Below are 19,174 nucleotides of genomic sequence, written 5' to 3'. Positions count from 1 at the left end.
AACTAAACTTTTAATAACTATATGGAAAGACTGCTCCAAATCATGAATAACAAAATAAATATGAAACAAACAGTTTTGAGGTTTCATAGCTAGGTGGCAACAGTGGATAGAGCACCAGCCCTGGAGTCAGGAGAACTTGAGTTCAAATCTGGCCTCAAGACACTTAATTATCTAACTGTGTGACCTTGGGCAAGTCACTTAGCCCGACTGCCTTGCAACCCCCCCCCCCCAAAAGATGGAAACCAGTGCTGGGAGTAGGGGAAAGAAAGACAGACTACTGTTAGAGTGTGTAAATAGTCCAATAATTCTGGAACATAATGGGCAATTATGTTCAAAAGATGAGTAAGTTGTCCATAATCTTTGATACAGAGAGTTCATTTCTAGGCATTTACTTCAAGGAAATTAAGGAGAGAAAATAAGATTTCCAAATATGCTAAAATATTCAAAGCAGTATTTTTTGTTTTAGTAAAGAACTGGAAACAAGTGGATGCCTATAAACTGAGAAATGCCTAACCAGTATAGAAATCTAAATGCAATATTCTGTGTTCAGAAGTATGAGATATTTTATAAGAACTGATGCATAAGAAAGTAAGCACAGAGGGGCGGAGCCAAGATGGCCACAAGAAGGGATCCAGTCTTAGGAGCTCTCTGATAAAACTCATCAGCTAAAGACTCTAACTAAACTTTCAAGAGACAGAACCCACAAAGGGACCCAGAGAGGCAGTTCTCCTACTCAAGGTAACCTGGAAAAGAGCAGAAAGGCTCTGCTCCCCAGGGTCGGAGGGGTGGCCTGCCAGAGCCAAAGAACTTCAGCCTCCCGGAGGCAGCCCCACGGCGCTGGGAGTCACAGCTCACAGTAGCAGGGGGAGTCTCCTGAGCTGCACCCCGAGGAGCACCGGGCACAAAGTGGGGGAACAGTGGGGGACCTCTACCAGAACGAGCACATGGAGCCCAGCCCTCGGGGCACACAGCCAGCAGCTTGGTCTTTCTGCAGCCCAGAGCCGGAAACAGAAGCAGGCAGAGCCCGTAAGTAGGAGCCTCCAGGACATGAGCCCATGGAGCTGAGGGAGGGGAGTGAAGAGAAACTGAGAGCTCGGTCCTCTGCCCCTGGAACAGGACTCTGGGGCTCTGACCACATTCAAATCCTGATCGCAGTCTAGGCCCACCCCATAGAACAGCAGCCCCCCCCCCCCACCTCAGTCCCATGGCAGAGGGAGGTGCTTATGGTCATTCACAGACCAGGAGGGAGGACAGAGCCTCACACACTGAGACCCTTGTGGGAGTGCCCCAAAAGCTCAGGAAGCACCCCAAAACCAGGCCCAGGCTGGGAAAATGAGCAAGCAGAGAAACAAAAGGAAGACTATTGAGAAATATTTTGCAAATGAGCCCAAGAAGGATCAAAATACTCAGTCTGAAGAGGAGGTACAAGCTCCTGCATCTAAAGACTCCGAGAAAAACAGAAATTGGGCTCAGGCTATGACAGAGCTCAAAAAAGACTTTGAAAATCAAATGAGAGAGTTAGAAGAAAAACTGGGAAAAGAAAGGAGAGGGATGCAGGAAAAACATGAAAATGAAGTCAGCAGCTTAGTCAAGGAAATCCAAAAAAAAAAAAATGCTGAAGAAAATAGCATGCTAAAAACCAGCTTAGGTCAAATGGATAAAACAGTTCAAAAAAGTTATTGAGGAGAAGAATGCTTTAAAAAGCAAAATTGGCCAGATGGAAAAAGAGATAAGAAAACTCTCTGAGTAGAATAAATTCTTCAGACAAAGAATAGAATTCAGGAACATTGATGAATCTACCAAAAATCAGGAATCAATACTTCAAAACCAAAAAGATGAAAAATTAGAAGAAAATGTGAAATATCTCATTGAAAAAACAACTGATATGGAAAACAGACTTCGGAAAGATAATTTAAAAATTATTGGAATACCGGAAAGTCATGACCAGGAAAAGAGCCTTGACATCATTTTCAAAGAATTACTACAGGAAAATTGCCCTGATATTCTAGAAGCAGAGGGCAAAATAGAAATGGTGAGAATCCACCGATCCCCCCGAGAAAGAGATCCCAAAAAACCAACCCCTAGGAATATTATAAACAAGTTCCAGAACTCCCAAGTCAAAGAGAAAATATTACAAGCAGCCAGAAGGACACAGTTCAAATATTGTGGAGCTGCAGTCAGGATCACATAGGACTTAGCAGCATCTACATTGGAAGCTCGTAGGGCTTGGAATACAATATACAGGAAGGCAAAAGAGCTTAGAATGCAGCCAAGAATGAACTACCCAGCAAGGCTGAATGTCCTCTTCCAGGGAAAAAGATGGACTTTCAATGAACCAGGGGAATTTCAAAGGTTCCTTTTGGCATGGCCAGAGCTGAATAGAAGGTTTGATCTTCAGATACAGGACTCAGGTGAAGCATGAAGATTGGAGGAGAGGGGGGAAATATGAGGGACTTAATGAGGATGAACTGCATGTATTCCTGCATAGAAAAATGACACTGATAACATTCATATGAACCTTCTCAGTTAATAGAGCAGGTAGAGAGAGCTTTTATAGTTGAAGCACAGGAGAAAGCTGAATTCGAAGATAAAATATGGTGTAAAAATGGAGTCAATAGAAAAAAAGGGAAATGGAATGGGAGAAAGAAAAAGGAGAGGGGGAATAGTCCAAGATATTTCACATAAGATTTTTTTTATTACAATGAGCTATTGCAATGATATGAAAGGGGGGAGGCAAGGGGGAATGAGGGAACCTTTGCTCTCATCAGAGATGGCTAGGAGAGGAAACAGCATATATACTCAATGGGGTATAGACATCTGGATTAAGAAGGAGGAGGGAGCAGGGGGAAGGGGTGGGGATGTGAATAAAGGAGGAGAGGATGGACCATGGAGGGAGACTGGTCAGATATAACACATTTTCTTTCTTACTTCTTGCAAGGGGCTGGGATTGGAAGGCCTGCCCAGGACCATGGGGCCAGGTGGATGCTGGGCTTAAGGGGTGGTAGGGGGGCTCAGGGCTTCTTGGCCCCAGGACCAGGGATCTGTCTGCTGTGCCACTCAGCGACCCTACAGCAGAGTCAGAGTGAAAGGAGAGAGAAAATAGAGTACATGGTAGTGGAGAAATAAGAAAGGAGGGAGTTGTGATCAACAATGGCAACAGTGGAAAAATATGGAAGTAACTTTTGTGATGGACTTATCATAAAGAATGAGATCCACCCATGACAGAGTTGTTGGTGTTGGAACAAAGAAAAAAAAAAATAAAGTAAGCAGAATTTGGAAAATTTCACAATGATTAAAACAATATAAATGGAAATGTCAAAAAACCCCAAACTGAACTATGTAGTTAGAATGGTGATGTGTGGCACCAGAGGAGAGCTAAGAAAATACATCTCCCCAATTTCTTGATAGAAGTGAGATGCTATAGGTATGGAAAATTGTAACTCTTGACAGACATGGCTGATGTCATTTTGATTTTACTGAACTGACTTTTCTCTATTATCACTATCATCATTATCATCATTATTATTTTGGGGATGGCTTGTTAGGCAGGGAAAAGAAGGAACCTATTCAGAAAGGAAGATGATATAAAAGCAAAAAAAAAATCAGTGAAAATAAGATAACCAATAGAGATAACAATAAAAATAAAAGGTGTTCCCTAAATTTAGATGTAGATTTTTATTCCCTTTCAGAAACCTATCAATGTTTATCTAACACTATATAAATTTTCAAAGAAATGTTTCGATACAGTACTTTGATAACTGGATGTGTTAAGACTTTTGTAATTAGACTCTTTAAAATTAAAGTATAGTGTTTAAGCTTAAACCCAAAATTTAAATAGTCTAAATCACTCTGTGGGAAAAGAATGCATTTTAAGTAGGTCAAAAGAAGCTAATCCTTCTTAAATTATTTCTTTCCCTTCTAAAATGGAATCTATTCTTTTCAAAGCAATATGCTTACCCAAATATATTTTGAATGTTGGTAAGAAACTGAAATATTCAAGTAATGCAGACATATGAAAATTACCAGTTTACTAAAAACATACAAAAATTAAAGAAAAAACCCACCTGTTTTTGTCAAATGATGTTCTAGCCAAACGTGATTGCAAAATAGCTGTTATCTGTTAAAAATGTAAAATCATTTAAAATGAAAAGTACAGTTACAAATACCAAAATAATGATTATAATTATTATAATTAAACTCTTAGAGAAATCTTACCATGGCAGTTTGATCTCCCAGTTTATCAAGGCAAGATGCTCTGTGAAGCTAAAAAAATCATCAAATATGCAATTGGTTTTATAAAAGTGTTTTTAGTTTCCTTAGAAGAAAATGCTCAGATGTTTCTTAAAAAGCTTACCTGAAGGAGAGTTTCTACAACATCTTCTACTTTTCCTGCTATATCCAACTCAAAGACATACTGCATTTTTCCCTAACAAAAAATGGGGACAAGAAATAAGGTATCAGAAGGAGAAAACTAATGCAAGACTGTATGACTAGGATAACACTGAACATAGTGGGTACTGAATAAATTCACCTATCAGAGGAAATTATAATATGAAATCAAACAATGGAAAAATAATGGAATCCAAATTGCAATAGGCAATTCAGAGGACACTTGTGAATTCAGCAAAATCCAGGAAATTTCAATCAAGCTGAAATAATTTTAATTTAGAGTAAAAGCAGTATCAAGCTTCAGTATCAAGCTCATGCTGGCTAAGCTTTACTTTCCATATGCTTTGTGACTGACAATATTTTTAGACTGAAAATTTAGTCAACATGAAGTGTCTCATATCTTTGCTCAAATTATTTTCTCTTCATCTCAGTTTCTACTTTCCCTAATTTTATAATGGCCCTCTTACTTATATATTGCCCTTCAATAGAACTTACAGAGTATTTGACTTCAGAGTGCAGACTGAGAACTGGGTACAAATTGGTTCCTGAGATACAAGAAAAGAAGACTGGAGAGCGAGGGGTTACCTGGGGCAACATGAACTGACTGGGTTGTGAATTTCTGACTAATAAGAACATTGCATTTTCCCAACATGAAGTGAAGTAAAGCTTCTTCCCTTAGAAATCCTTACTTTCTGGTATGTATTTGCCCTTTAGTTTTGCCAAGCTCTTAGAGACCCTAAGAACACCATAGAATTCTTAGCAGGATTAAAAAAACTTGCCCTTGTATTTACTGACAATAATGCTATATAAGCAGAACTCAGTATGTTTTAAATTAAGTTTTCAGCAACAGAAGAGAAAAATAAATATTTAAACTGTTCATTTGTCTAATCTTGTCATTCTTTATAAAAGTATATTTACCCTTTCGATTTTATATGGTGCTACGATGTTATGTTCTTTAATGAAATATACCTAAAGGAGACAAATGAATAGTTAGAAAAGTTTGCCAATGCAAGAAACTGCTGCAGTTGGTAGGTGAATAACTAGATTTTAAAATCACTTTTGACATACAACTACGTCCCAATTAGTATGATTAATCCCCTGAAGTGGTTTCATTCTTCAAATTTATGCTACATTATTTCTATTGGGTTGGAAACAATTACCATATTTTACATTACAACTCTGAATACAAAGACTATGAACATATGCAACTACTCCAGGGCTTCTTTTGTGTACTAATAGAAACTAATTATAGCTATCATTTCTAAAATTAATATGCATCAATATTAGTATAGGTTTAAAGAGTGTTAATAAGACAACATATTTTTCAAATACAGTTTTATAAAAAAACAATATGGACAAATAAACAATGGAACTCCAGCTAACTAATATATTCAGATATTTTAAGTGCAAATAATCACATAAAACTAATAAAGGAAATCTTGGGGTAATACAAATAAGAGCTGAAAGAGATCTCAGAAATCCTATAATCTAGCCTCCTAGCTGTAAGAGTGCTGGACTTAGGAGTCAGAAAGAGCTTGGATCCAAGGCTTTCTCTGACATTTTCTAGAGAGAACTGATAACCTCTAAGGTTTCTTCTAATTCTAAATCTATAAACCTAGGAAACTGAAGTCCAAGGAGAGAAAGTTATTTCCTCTTTCTGTAGGTTAAAAAAAAGAAGCCTAACCTAAGTTTCAGTTCCTTACAAAACAAGAGGAAGTCACCAAACAAATGAAATAGAAACACAAATCATAAAAACTGGTCAGGTTTATATGGTAATTTCTAGTTTATCAAATACTTTCTTATAAAAGAAAATTCTATTTTAAGAATGGAAATAGTATTATGCTGTTTTTTCAACTGTGAGGTGACTTTTGCTTTCACTGAGAAGAAGCCATGATATATTATGATATACAGAGGTATATCAGAAATCAGTTTCATCAGAAGATACATCTGAAGGTCTGGGTTCAAGTCTCATCTCTGACACATACTCATTGTGTGACCTTGAGTAGTGAAATTTATGAAGGACACAGATGAAAGTTTCATAGAATAGGAAGTCATGAATGGAATTCCCTTTGTAATTCTGATCTTAATCTTAATTCTTTTCTAACTCTACTTCTGTTTTTAAACCTAAACCACATATCTGAGATAAGAGATTCATTTGAATCTCCAAGACTGCCAGCAGCAATGGTTTATAAAATTTTTACAATCCTTTAATATTCAAATATTTATTAAATGCATATTAGACTTTCAAAAACATTTATTTCACCTCCAAGTAAAAGATGGTAGAGAAAGGAGAATTAAAACTATGGAAGGTACCAGAAAGGAATTTGGAATTTATCTCATCTGTCAAATCTAGATACCTTAAAATAGCATTTTGAAGATAGTTTAAAGTCTGGAGGCTGACTTTAGTGGTAGCCTAACTTTGTAGAAGTCTAAAATAAAACCCCACCCTCAAATCATTAAGGGTAGGTAATTTTTTTATTTCTAAGTTTCTCTCCTCCCCCTCCTTTAAGTCCTACTATGATATTTCAAGGTGTTGTGAAAGTAAATCTTGTTTCTTAAGGGCTAGTCCACTTAAGTTTAAAATACTAGCCATTCTACATCAAATTGGAAAGGCCTTAAATACAGGATCAGAGATGGACCTCACATCTGTAATATAAGGAGCAATGAATCTAAGTTGCTCATCACTAGAAGTCTAGTTATCATTATGATGACTGTTTTGGCTACATGAGCTCATAAAGACTTACACTGGAGGAATATATGGTACTATGAACTGTTTCAATAATAGAAAAGATTCTTTTTCCATGAATTCAGAGATTCTTCAAGTGCCAAATTACTAAGAGCCTGGAGTAAAAAAATTACTCTATGTAAACTATGCTTACAAAAAAAAAACTTTTGAATGAACTAAAATTTTAAATCATGCAATTACTAGAGTCTTCAAGGTCAAGGCTATCTTACTGTAAGAGAAAATCAAGTAGGAGCTCTCTTTTAAAAAATTAACAAGACAGATCAGTTTTTCCATAAAGGCCAATTTAGAACAATGAAACATCTGAATGTGTGAACTTCTGCCTAATTTTAAATTCCTCTAACTTTGAATTTAAAGTAGGAACAATATAATTACCCTCAGGATACTGGCCTATTGGAATCATGTTGAAATTCCTAGCTTGCTAAATAGACAGAGTAATTATGGGTATTGGAGGAATAGTATTTTATCTGTTGGAATTTTGTTATATGCAAGGCTCCACATGAATGTGGGGAACTAAGCAACTAAACTGGCTGAATTCCTTCATTGGGAAGATGATTATAATTAAGTTAAAAATTATATAAGTTAAAAAGTAGTTAAGTCTATAGGTAGAATTTATGACAAAAGGACATAATATATAAGTAAATATACTTTAAGGTCACACATGCTAAGGAGTACTTTTTTTTTTTTTAGGATTTTGCAAGGCAAATGGGGTTAAGTGGCTTGCCCAAGGTCACACAGCTAGGTAATTATTAAGTGTCTTGAGCCCGGATTTGAACCCAGGTACTCCTGACTCCAGGGCTGGTGCTTTATCCACGGCACCACCTAGCTGCCCCTCTAAGGAGTACTTTCAATGGATTCAAATCTGATTTAAATCTGGTCCAAACCCTCCAAGGAACAGGGAAGGCTAAGGGAAAAAAAACCTTTGTCTCTCTAGCTCAAAGTGACTGGGGAAAAGTGTTCTTAAGGTCAGTTAAGGCCCAATCCTCTCATCAGAAACTCCATTGCCATAAAACATTGTATATACTAAAAGATTACTTGAATATTTGAGTTCTTCAATAGGAGCTGGTTGGTTATGTGTCAGGGACGCTATAAAACAGAACCACACTTTGAGTACAGACTGGATATTTTTCTAATTTTATTTATTTAAGGCAATGGGGTTTTTAAGTGACTTGCCCAAGGTTTCATAGCTAGGCAATTATTAAGTATCTGAGGTTAGATTTATTTATTTGTTTGTTTGTTTTTTTAGGTTTTTGGCAAGGCAAATGGGGTTAAGTGGTTTGCCCAAGGCCACACAGCTAGGTATTAAGTGTCTGAGACCAGATTTGAACCCAGGTACTCCTGACTCCAGGGGCAGTGCTCTATTCCACTACGCCACCTAGCCTCCCCTGAGGTTAGATTTAAACTCAGGTCCTCCTGACTCCAGGACCTATTGCACTCCTGCTGCTCCTACAGATTGGATTAAATGAATTTCAATCATTTTATAAGATGATTTCTTCCAAATTAACTTTCTAAAGCTGATGGTTATTTCTCATAATTGGTTGATATGTACATTTTGCAAACTAAAAATTGCCATTTATATAGAACTTTCCTAAGCACTTAGAATACATTAATATCATCTGGACTTTACAACAATCAAAGAAATCAGAGTTTTGGGCTTTTGTTTTTCTTATTTTGGTTTCTGTGAGACAGTAGGGTTAAGTGACTTGCCCAAAGTTATACAGTTGATAAGAATCAAGTGTCTGAGGTCAAATTTGAACTCAGGTCCTCCTGACTCCAGGGCCAGTGCTCTATCAAGCATGCCACCTAAGTTGCTCCGTTTTTTTTTTTTGGTGGGGCAATGGGGTTAAGTGCCTTGCCAAAAGTCACAGCTAGTAAGTATCAAGTGTCTGAAGTCAGGTATAAACTCAGGTCCTTCTGGCCTCAGATCTGGTGCTCTGTCCACTGTGCCATCTAGCTGACCTGGAAATCAAAGATTCTTTTTTTTTTTTTAGTTTTTTGCAAGGCAAATGGGGTTAAGTGGCTTGCCCAAGGCCACACAACTAGGTAACTGTTAAGTGTCTGAGGCCAGATTTGAACTCAGGTACTCCTGACTCCAGGGTCAGTGCTCTCTCTCCACTGTGCCACCTAGCTGCCCCTGCTACCCTGAAATCAAAGAGTCTTAAAGTACTAAATTACTACATAGGGGTATTCATTATTATTCTCATTGTACAGATGAGGAAACTGAGTTAACTAGGTAACTAAGATGGGACTGAAATCTGGGTTTTCCTGATTCAATGCTGCTTCTTATTTATATCTATTAAATGGTATTCACTGATAGCCTAAGGGGATGGAGGGGGGTTAAAAAACAACTCTTACCTGGCTGAAAACAAGAGAAATCCTTCCATGTTGTGTCCTAAAAAGCAGATAAGCAGATAAGAGTAAGTATCTATTAGTACATTGAATACTTTAAAGAATTCTGGAATCAAACATCTAGTGATGCAACAATACTTTGCAAAGAGGCTGTTTGCTCCACTGTCTTCTTGCTTTTCTATTTTTATACAGTCTCTCAAAGGAATCTATAGAAAATTGAAAAAGATTATAAGAAATATAAAAAAGGTATTCACAAAAAAGAAATTGAGTATAGTAATTGTAAAGTTTTTAAGTTTCTTTACCTTAATGATGGGTTGAAAGGTCTCATCAGGTTCAAATATCACCGATTTTGAACAGATTTTTAATGATCCCCTAATTTTCCTAGGAATCAAAACAGAAGAATTGTTTGAATATTATTTGTTATGAAAATACAATATATATTAGTACATTTAAAGCTCTGACTAGAATTTTTCAGTTGTGTTCAACTATTCATGACCTCACTTGAGGCTTTCTTGGCAAATTTACTTCTCTAGTCCTTTTCCATTTGAGAGAACTGAGAAATAGAGGGTTAAATGACTTGCCCACAGTTACACAGCCAGTGTGTCTGAGCTCAGATTTGAATGCAGAAAGGCTTCTTGACTTCCAGTCCAGTTTTCTATATTTGGCTGCCTCACAAATAGAATAACTTCAAGTAAATTATTACTAGAAATTGCATACAAAGTTCTAAGTATAAGATTTTTTTTGGTTTTTTTGTTTATTTATTTTTATATTATTACAATAATCTTGTTGTGAGAGTAATCATAAACCCCCTTCCCCCCCAAAAAGATGAGAAACCTCAAGAATAATGAGAGAAAAAAAAGTGTACTTCAGTCTGTGTTTAGATTCCAATGGCTCTGTCTCTGGGATGAGTTGTCTTCCCCATCATAGCCACCAGAGAAGTTGCTTCACTATTTTTCCCAGCTATCTCTAGCTGTATTTCTCTCCACTCTATTCTCGGGTGTAAACCAAAATCTTTTACCTTCTCCTGATAATAATACATGGTTAAAAATCTTGGAACCCCATTGAGAGAAGTGTAGTGGATTGTAAATAGGATGCCACATATTTCCAACAATCACATGAAAAATATATGATAGGAAAAGGAGTAAAAGTCAAAAGATAACAAAGAGACTATCAGAGTGCTACCCAGGTAACTATAGCATATATAAAAAGACTTCTGAGTATTGATCCTAGAAGAATGGAGAATGCTAATTGGATGCAATTCTCTGTGGAGCCTTTGTAGCATCTAAGAGAACATATAAAAGAAAAGCAAAGATGAGAAGGCCTGGATTGGTCTAGATCTGCCCTAATGGAGGATATAATATATCACGAAGGCTACAGATCACAAATCAACACAGGTACCTAAGTATAATATATTATAAGGGTTTAGAACAAGGAACTTGGCTACTGTTATCCATGGACTCACCAATTTTAGAAATCCCTTTCATCCTCTACTGAATTGGTTTCACCTTATTGCTGCTCAAAATTTTATACTTGATCCTTGATGAAAAACTGAAAAGAAATTTGGTCTGATAGCAATATGAATTTATAGTATCCCTCTCAATTCTGGAATCAAACAAAGATCCATCTCAGGTTTTCTGAAGTTCATTTTTCATTTCTTTGCATCTTTACCTGATCACTGGGTAGGTTCTACAAATATCTTATCAGAGGAAGTTAAAAGCACATGCAAATCAGAATACATAACATGCATAGACAGAATTTCATTTGATGATGTGCTTTAAGACACAATCCCCAAGAATAAATCAAATCCAAAAAAGGGGACCAGTCTATGTTACTTTTTTATTTAAAAAATTCTAAAAATCACCTTTAGAGGCATCTGAAATATAGGATATTGGGGTTTATTTTATCTTCCCAGTTGAAGACTCTAAATTTCCTGTTAATGTAATTAAGCCTTACTACTCAAGTAACTCCTTTAGGCAATGGAAACATTCACAAAGGACATAAATAGGTTACAAGATATTAACAATAATGACAAACATGTGAAAGATAGCATAAAATATATTTCTGAGGATACATGACAAAAAAAGTAATTCAGTACTGAGAATCACAAGATGGTCAGTCTAAGTACAGCACTATTATTCATTCATAAAATATTAAAAGAACCCAAAATGGGCAAGTCCATTAATTGAAAATAGATGGGAAAAACTATGGCACATATTAATGTTGTGAAATATTACTGTGCAGTAAGAAATAATAAGAGGAATTCTGAGAAACATTAAAAAAATTGTATGGAAGGTCTCTAGTATTCTGATTAGGTCCTTTTTGATGCAATTTTAAATATTTTTCTAGTAATAATTTCTAATGATTGTTATTTATTTTTAAAAGAAATTCTTTGAAACCTGTTAAGTGGAATAAGAAAATATCAAAGTCAGAACTACTTATTTGGGTCATCAAAAAGCAGTCAAATTTCCCAAGGTTTGCAAAAAAAATGTTTTCCTAATATTTTCCACCCATGTTGTACTGATCCTTCTGGCTTATGCCTAATCTTATGACTACTAAAGGATCATGTATTCAACCCACTATTTTCTACTCTGTTGATATTTTAACAGTAAGCATATCGTAGATGATTTAAAAAAACAAACAAAAAAATAACTGCATAAGATGGAAAAAGTTTTTAAGTGGCATAACTGAGTTCTGAGGAAAGATGGTAGAAAAAGATAGCCAGTTGAAATCAACTGCCCTAAAAGTGAAAAAAAAATTATATATAAAACATAAAATTTTAAAATTCAAACTGGGAGAGGGTTTTATTTTTAAAAAAGTGAAAAAAAACCAGCATTATGTATTATATATATGTATGTGTTTATATGTATATAATATACTGCCAAGAACTACTTAAATTTATTACTGTGGGCCTATTCATGATATCAGTGAATGTTTGGTGTGTATCCCTCCCACAGTCTCCCATTGTTAGAAGCTAAGGGATTCTCACATCAAGAATTCTAAATTCTCATGGGCATCTTTGAAGGTTCAATTTGACCTGACCAAATTTACCAACTGACAAACAGCAAGGTCACTGTTAAGTTTGGCATTTATTAAAAAAAAACCCTGAGGCTGAAAATTGAAATTCTCATGAAAATGACTTTTACCACATCAAGTAATCAAACAAGTCCCTTTAAGTGGCCCTGCAACAATTAAAGTAATCTACCCAAAAGAAACTTTAGACATCTTCATCAGAAAATACTTTTACCTTTAGTTAATTGCAAGTTGGTGCTTTATTGTTTTATTTCTTCACATCCTTAAAAAGCTATGAAAAAAGTATACACACTCATCTTCAAAATGTCCTGTTGTAGCTTCTTCTACTCTTGTAGAAAGTACTTATAAATTGTTATTTTAAATAGCACTGTTATCCAAAGCAGAGAGAGTTCAGCAAGTTCAAGTAATAGAGATAGAGAGAAAATGAAAGAGAGCAAATATTCTTGGGCATTAAACTATGATGCACCAACCTTCATCATTTTTTTTTTTACTAAGAGGAAAGAAAGAAAACTCTAGAACATCACAATTTTGAATTGCGCTAAGGACAAACTTTAATTTCACAAAATCATCTGTCAAGTTGGAAATATTTGTTAAGCATATTTACATTAGAAACTATTCCCTACCTTTCATTTTGGCGGCCCTCGCAGGGAATATGATTAGCTGTGTGTTGTTCAAAATAATACTCCTCCAAGTTAAGCAGCAACAAAGAAAACCTAAAATTTAAAAAGAAGGTAAAATGGTAGTAAAGCTTGGGACTTTAAAAAGTAGAGGAAAATTGGGACTCAATTCATGTGAAAAATGAATCCCCTGAGTTTACATTCTTCAAATCTGCAGTGTATTACTTCCATAGGCTGTAAACAACTGTCATTATTTTCTATGATGACTGAATAGTTTGAATATGAATATATGAACTACTTCAGAGTCTTCATTACTTGTATTAATTGGGATGTGGCTATATCTAAAAGTAATTTCTAAAAGTAATATGAATTATTAATATTAGGATAAGTTCAAATTGTGCTTTGTTAGGACAACTTTAAAAATAAGTTTTCTACATAATAATAATAAAGACAAAAATTAAACAAACACCAGATTACTAAAATAGTCAGAGGAAAACATTTTATAATACATTTAACCTTTAAAATATGCCCTCTCAAAGACAAGAACAAAACTTAGACTCTTTCCCAAAAGTTCAACTTTATCTTGACTTCTCTTCATAACTACTCCATCAAGGTCGGCGATTTTATTAGTCCCTTTGCCCAGGAAACCCCCTTGTTTATTTACTCCAATCATGCCTTTGCTCATGCTGCACTTAGGTTAAAAATATCAAGTACAATTGTATAGGTCTGAGGCAAAAGGTTACGATAGGGGGAAAAAATACAATACACGAACAATCATTTATCACCAACTCCAAAGTTTAGATATACAAGTAAAGCTCAGGTCTGTCTCACTTGAATTGTTTGAAATCTCTGTTTCCCCAATTTCTCCCCCTCCCAACCCAAGCAGCAACAACAATATACTGATTTCAAGTTTTCAAGAGTTGACACAGCACATGCAGATCACCTGGAGCAAATTTTTAATTCTAAACCTGTATTTTCTGGGTTTAATCCTAAACTCAAATGTAATCTGTGTACTTGGGCAATATAAATTTTGCTATCAGTTTTTATGTGGGATAATGAGTAATCATTAGTAACCAGAATATCTAAGTTTTGTTGTGCCAGAATTTGGATACTGCTTTGAATAGGTATTCCATTTAGTTAGGTTTAGGAAATCTTTTGTTATCCAGATTTTCCTTGTATTGATCTTAAAAACACAATTTGTTTCAAAATCAGATTTTTAAAAAGACCTAGTTATTCACTGTTATGTATTTTTTATTAAAAGTCAAATTTAATGAGTTAAAATTTAAGCAGCAGGATAAGTGGCTACAGAGAAAGATTTATATCTTTAAAGGAGTAAGGAAGATCTGACATATTCATCTCTAATAATATCTATGTGAACACAGGCAAGTTTCTCAGAGCCTCAGTTTCTTCATCTGTCAAAGGGATGGATAATAACACCTGTTTTACCTACTTAAAATGGAATCTGTGAAGTTTGAATGAGATAATGTATATGAAGAAATTTAAAACAGTACATAAATATCAGGCATTATTATTAAAATTAATACCTGTGCATAAATACTCCAAACTTAAGTTAAGAAAAGTGACTGGAGGGGCAGCTAGGTGGCACAGTGGATAGAACACCGGCCCTGGAGTCAGGAGTACCTGGGTTCAAATCCGGTCTCAGACACTTAATAATTACCTAGCTGTGTGGCCTTGGGCAAGTCGATTAGCCTGCAAAAAACAAAGTGACCACACCTGTGATGTCACTGGTGTAGAGAACTTTGGGTAAACAACTTCTGCCAATGCAGCTCCCCTCAGAAATTGTTTCAAACATCTTCCTTACTCAAACTTAATCCCCCTCTTTCTCTTACTAAGAAAACTGAGATTACTAAAGGATCTTTCTTCCATTTTCTTTATCTCAAAAATTCCCTGAAGTTATTTCCCACTTCCTCCTCCTTATGCGTACTTGGACAAAACCCCTCTAACAGAAACATCTCACCCACTTAGGTCTCCCCATTAGATTTCATCCTCAATCATCACCCCCATCCCCCACTTTCAACCTCTTCCTATCAACTGATTTCTTCACTTCCTTCAAAAATATCCACATCCCCCCTCCCCAAATAAAATCATGAGTACACTGAACCTTCCCCTTAAAACTATTTATTGTTTCTCCTCCCTTTCTCAGTCAAACTCTCAGAAAGTCATCATTCTCACTGTCTCTTTTTCTCATTCATTTCTCATTCTCTTCTCATCCTTTGCCATTTAGATGACTTCATCACTCAGTTGAAACTATCCTCTTCAAAATTACCAGTGACCCCCCAACTTATTATGTCACATAAAAACTGCCATCAAAATTTGTATTGCCAAGTACAGAGATTATAGGCTAGAAAAAGTGGTTTTAAGATTAAAAATTCATTACAGGTGAGCTCATATGTTGTAACAACCCTTGAAAGCTTATAATCAGTCTACTGTTGTTGCTGCTTGGGTTGAGAAGAGAAAGGGAATTGGGGCAACAGTAGAAATGATCTTGTTCTAGTAGGGTGTGAATAATCTGATAGTTTTTTTTTTTCTTGGGACCTAATCCTGTCTGTTCCTGTTGACACTTAACATGCTGAATAGTCTTTCTAGGTACTTTCTCTCCTCTGGGATTTTATGATCTCTTTCCTAGTTTACCTTCTTACCTGTCTATCTGCTTCTCAGTGTCCTCTATGGATCATCAGCCATATCAAGTCGCCTAAAAATGGATATTTCTCATGCATTTGTACAAGGCCCTTTACAGGTTCTTCACCTCTAGGATCCCTAGATATTTATAACAAACCCACTGAGCTTCAGATACACATCACTGATTGTTTACTGGATATTTTAAATTTGAGTGTTGAGTAGACATGTTAAATTCAACATATTTTCTCCTCAGCCTTTCCCTCTTCCAAATATAGTTCTGTCAAAGATGCCACCACTGTCAGTTTCCTTTATCCTTTACCCCTACAAAATTCAGCTTGTCCTCCTTAATCCTTCCCCTCTCTGAAACTCCCCTATTCTAATTAAATGAATTATTATTTTCCCAGTCTACTAAGTATTCATTTGAAGCAATCATTAACTCTTTCCTTTCTTATATCTACCACAGTTGCCTGGAGTCTACTTTCACAGAATCTCCTGAATCTGTCCCTTTCATTCCATTTACACTATCATCACCCTAGTTCAACCCCTTCATTGCTACTTCCCTAGAGCATCCTAATTCCTAGTCTTCCAGTGTCCTCTCCCTATTTCATCTCCAAAAACCATCAATGACTTCCTATTACCTCTAGGATAAGACAAACTCATGAAACTGAAAAACAAAACTGGCTTAAGATTCTCTACTTACTCCAATCTGTTGTTTATCTCTTATTTCACATAAGTTCCCATCCCACATTGTACATTCTAGACAAACTGGCTTGTCAGGTCTTAAAAATCAACATGATTATGTTCCACTTCTGTATATTTGTACAGACACTTATTAGATGTGAGCTCATATACAAATTATTTAATATCTCTAAGTCTCAGTTTCTCAAGACTTTGTAAAAAGGGAGATCATGTCTCTAGTACTTCTATCCTAGGCCTTAAAAGAAGCTGTATGTATGTATTCAACATCTGTTATTAAAATTAAGAGTATCCCTTGCACCTAGAATGTACTCTCTACTCATCTTTACCTTTCATAATCTTTCTCTTTTTTCAAGATTCAGCTCGGGTTCCACATCCTCCAGTCTTCTCTGATCAGTCCAATTGAAATGATCATTACTTTCCTCAAATCTTCTCAGAGCCTTTACCAGATTACCTATTTGGTTCCCCTAAACTTCCTACCTATAATCATGTTATAGCTCTTCTCATTCTGCCCCACAGAATGTAAGCTACTTAATAGCAAGGATTTTTTTTTATTTTGTTACTATTCCCAGTATCTAGCTCAATAGTCATTCAATAAATGTTTGTTCAATTAAAATGCTATTTTGAAAAACACTGTTTACATACAAGACAGATAACTTTCCAGCTAAAGGAAATATTTTGAGAGTTTACTAATAGCAACAGAATAGTTCATTCATTCAACAGATTATCCAGAAAGCAAGTTATCCCTTAGAAAATAGTGATTTAATAAAACTTCCACTCCAAGTAAGTTTTAATCAAATTACAAACAATTATTTCACATCATAGTTCTATCTTTGACTTCTCTTCCCATATTCATAACCTGACTAGCAAGCCCACAAACAATTTTACCTCTGAAATATCTCTTGCATCCTTCCTATGCTTTCTAAAGATATAATACTGAGGGATTATGGGTGACTCGAACAACTGAAAGGAAAACATACAAGTCCAGTCCCATTCTAGGCTCACATTTCCACCTACCTCCCTACCAATGCACTTCTATCACAACCACAGACAAGTTCCAAACTGAATTCTTCACTTTCCAACTAAAACCTGTTTCTCTTCCTGACTTACCACTTCTAAAGGACATTTTTGCCTTGTACTATTAATTATTTATATATTTCTATGCCCCTACTCTTAGGGAAGGAGTCTCATTTTATATTGGTCATCTTCCATTGTCTAACAAAATATCTTACACAATATTGGTACCCAAAAAATATCTCCTGAATGAATACTGATTGTAGAGATCAAAAGTTAAGCCATCATGTAGATGACAGAAATCTCCACATGAATAAACTGAAACTTTTACACACGAACTCATGTTATGAACAAAGTACTTAGAAGACTGGGAAATTCTTATAAAACAAATGATTCATCACATAAAAAACTCTAATATGCAGTTGCCTCATATATAATTCAAGATCACTGATGTTTCAGCTTGGAATATGACAGCATTGAGTTCAAAGCAACAACCAAATAATCAGACTTGTGATATTACAAAGAAAATAATAGCTTATATTTGCATAGCACTTTATGTTTCCATAGCATTTTACATACATTAATCTCATTTGATCTTTTGAAGTAGGTAGTATAATATTATGTTGACTTTATAGATCAGGAAACTGTTTGATTAAAAAAGTTAACAAGTCACACAAATATCAAGTGGCAAAACTGAAACAAATCTAGGTCTTTCTAAGTCAAGTGCACTTTTTCACAGGTAGATCATATTGTATACTTGAAAAAAAAAAGCAAGTCTTTTATTTTTTTCCACTAACATGTAAAGATAGTTTTCAACATTCATTTTTTTTTAGGTTTTTTGTACGGCAAACGGGATTAAGTGGCTTGCCCAAGGCCACACAGCTAGGTAATTATTAAGTGTCTGAGAACGGATTTGAACCCAGGTACTCCTGACTTCAGGGCCGGTGCTTTATCCACTACGCCACCTAGCCGCTCCTCAACATTCATTTTTATAAGATTTTGAATTCCAAATTTTTCTGCCTTCCTCCCATATTTCCTTCCCAAGAAAACAAGCAATCTGATATAGGTTACAAATTGTACATTGTACTACACTGCCAAATCTCTATTACTTAAACTTTTGTGAAAGTTTATAATTTTTCCAAGGTGAAAAGAGATAGAACTCAGGCAAGGTCCTTCATCAGCATCTCTCTTCTTTTAATATTACTTTTTTATTCTCAACTTAAATCACCAAAAAAGAGTATTTCACATACCTAACAAAATGCAAAAGAGGAATCTATATGTAACTGTGAATTTTCAAAAATAAGATCCTACACTTTACTTTCAGGACTATCTTGTTTCCTTCTGTACAAGTTAAAAAAAAGTTTCAATGGTCCTCTTTTTTTGGTAATCACTATTGTCAACCCTCCCTTTCTCCTCCCAAGCTCCCATATAATTAAAAACAAAAAAGAACCCTTGTAGCAAATGAGCAGAGTCAAGCAAAAATAAATCTACATAATATCCACCAATAAATCAAAAAGTATTTATTGTGTCAAATGTGTTCCCATGCACTGTTGCACAATATAGACAAAAATTAGAGAATGAAACAATTCCTATCTGTAAGGTGTTTACATTATAATGGAGGAGGATAAGAGGAACATATAAAAACATATACAATTTAAATTAAATACAAGGTAATTGGAGTAAAAGCAACAAGAAA

At 35.3% G+C, this 19,174-nt stretch overlaps 1 protein-coding gene across 3 annotated transcripts in view; it reads right to left on the bottom strand.

Annotated features, from left to right (window-relative positions):
* Positions 1-19,174, bottom strand: part of NSMAF (neutral sphingomyelinase activation associated factor) — a 70,650-nt gene that overhangs the window by 38,189 nt on the left and 13,287 nt on the right. For all 3 annotated transcript variants that reach the window (XM_074199630.1, XM_074199628.1, XM_074199629.1), the window contains exons 2-9: positions 13,135-13,224; positions 9,784-9,862; positions 9,620-9,687; positions 9,488-9,524; positions 5,308-5,358; positions 4,355-4,426; positions 4,216-4,263; positions 4,065-4,117 (exon numbers count right to left, since the gene is read on the bottom strand). In XM_074199630.1, coding sequence (XP_074055731.1) covers positions 4,065-4,117; positions 4,216-4,263; positions 4,355-4,426; positions 5,308-5,358; positions 9,488-9,524; positions 9,620-9,687; positions 9,784-9,862; positions 13,135-13,224 — 498 coding nt within the window. The remainder of the gene's footprint in view (positions 1-4,064; positions 4,118-4,215; positions 4,264-4,354; positions 4,427-5,307; positions 5,359-9,487; positions 9,525-9,619; positions 9,688-9,783; positions 9,863-13,134; positions 13,225-19,174) is intronic.

The sequence above is a fragment of the Macrotis lagotis genome, chromosome X (genome assembly GCF_037893015.1).
Source record: "Macrotis lagotis isolate mMagLag1 chromosome X, bilby.v1.9.chrom.fasta, whole genome shotgun sequence".
Lineage (NCBI taxonomy): Eukaryota > Metazoa > Chordata > Mammalia > Peramelemorphia > Peramelidae > Macrotis > Macrotis lagotis.
This window is presented reverse-complemented; position numbering and strand designations above follow the sequence as displayed.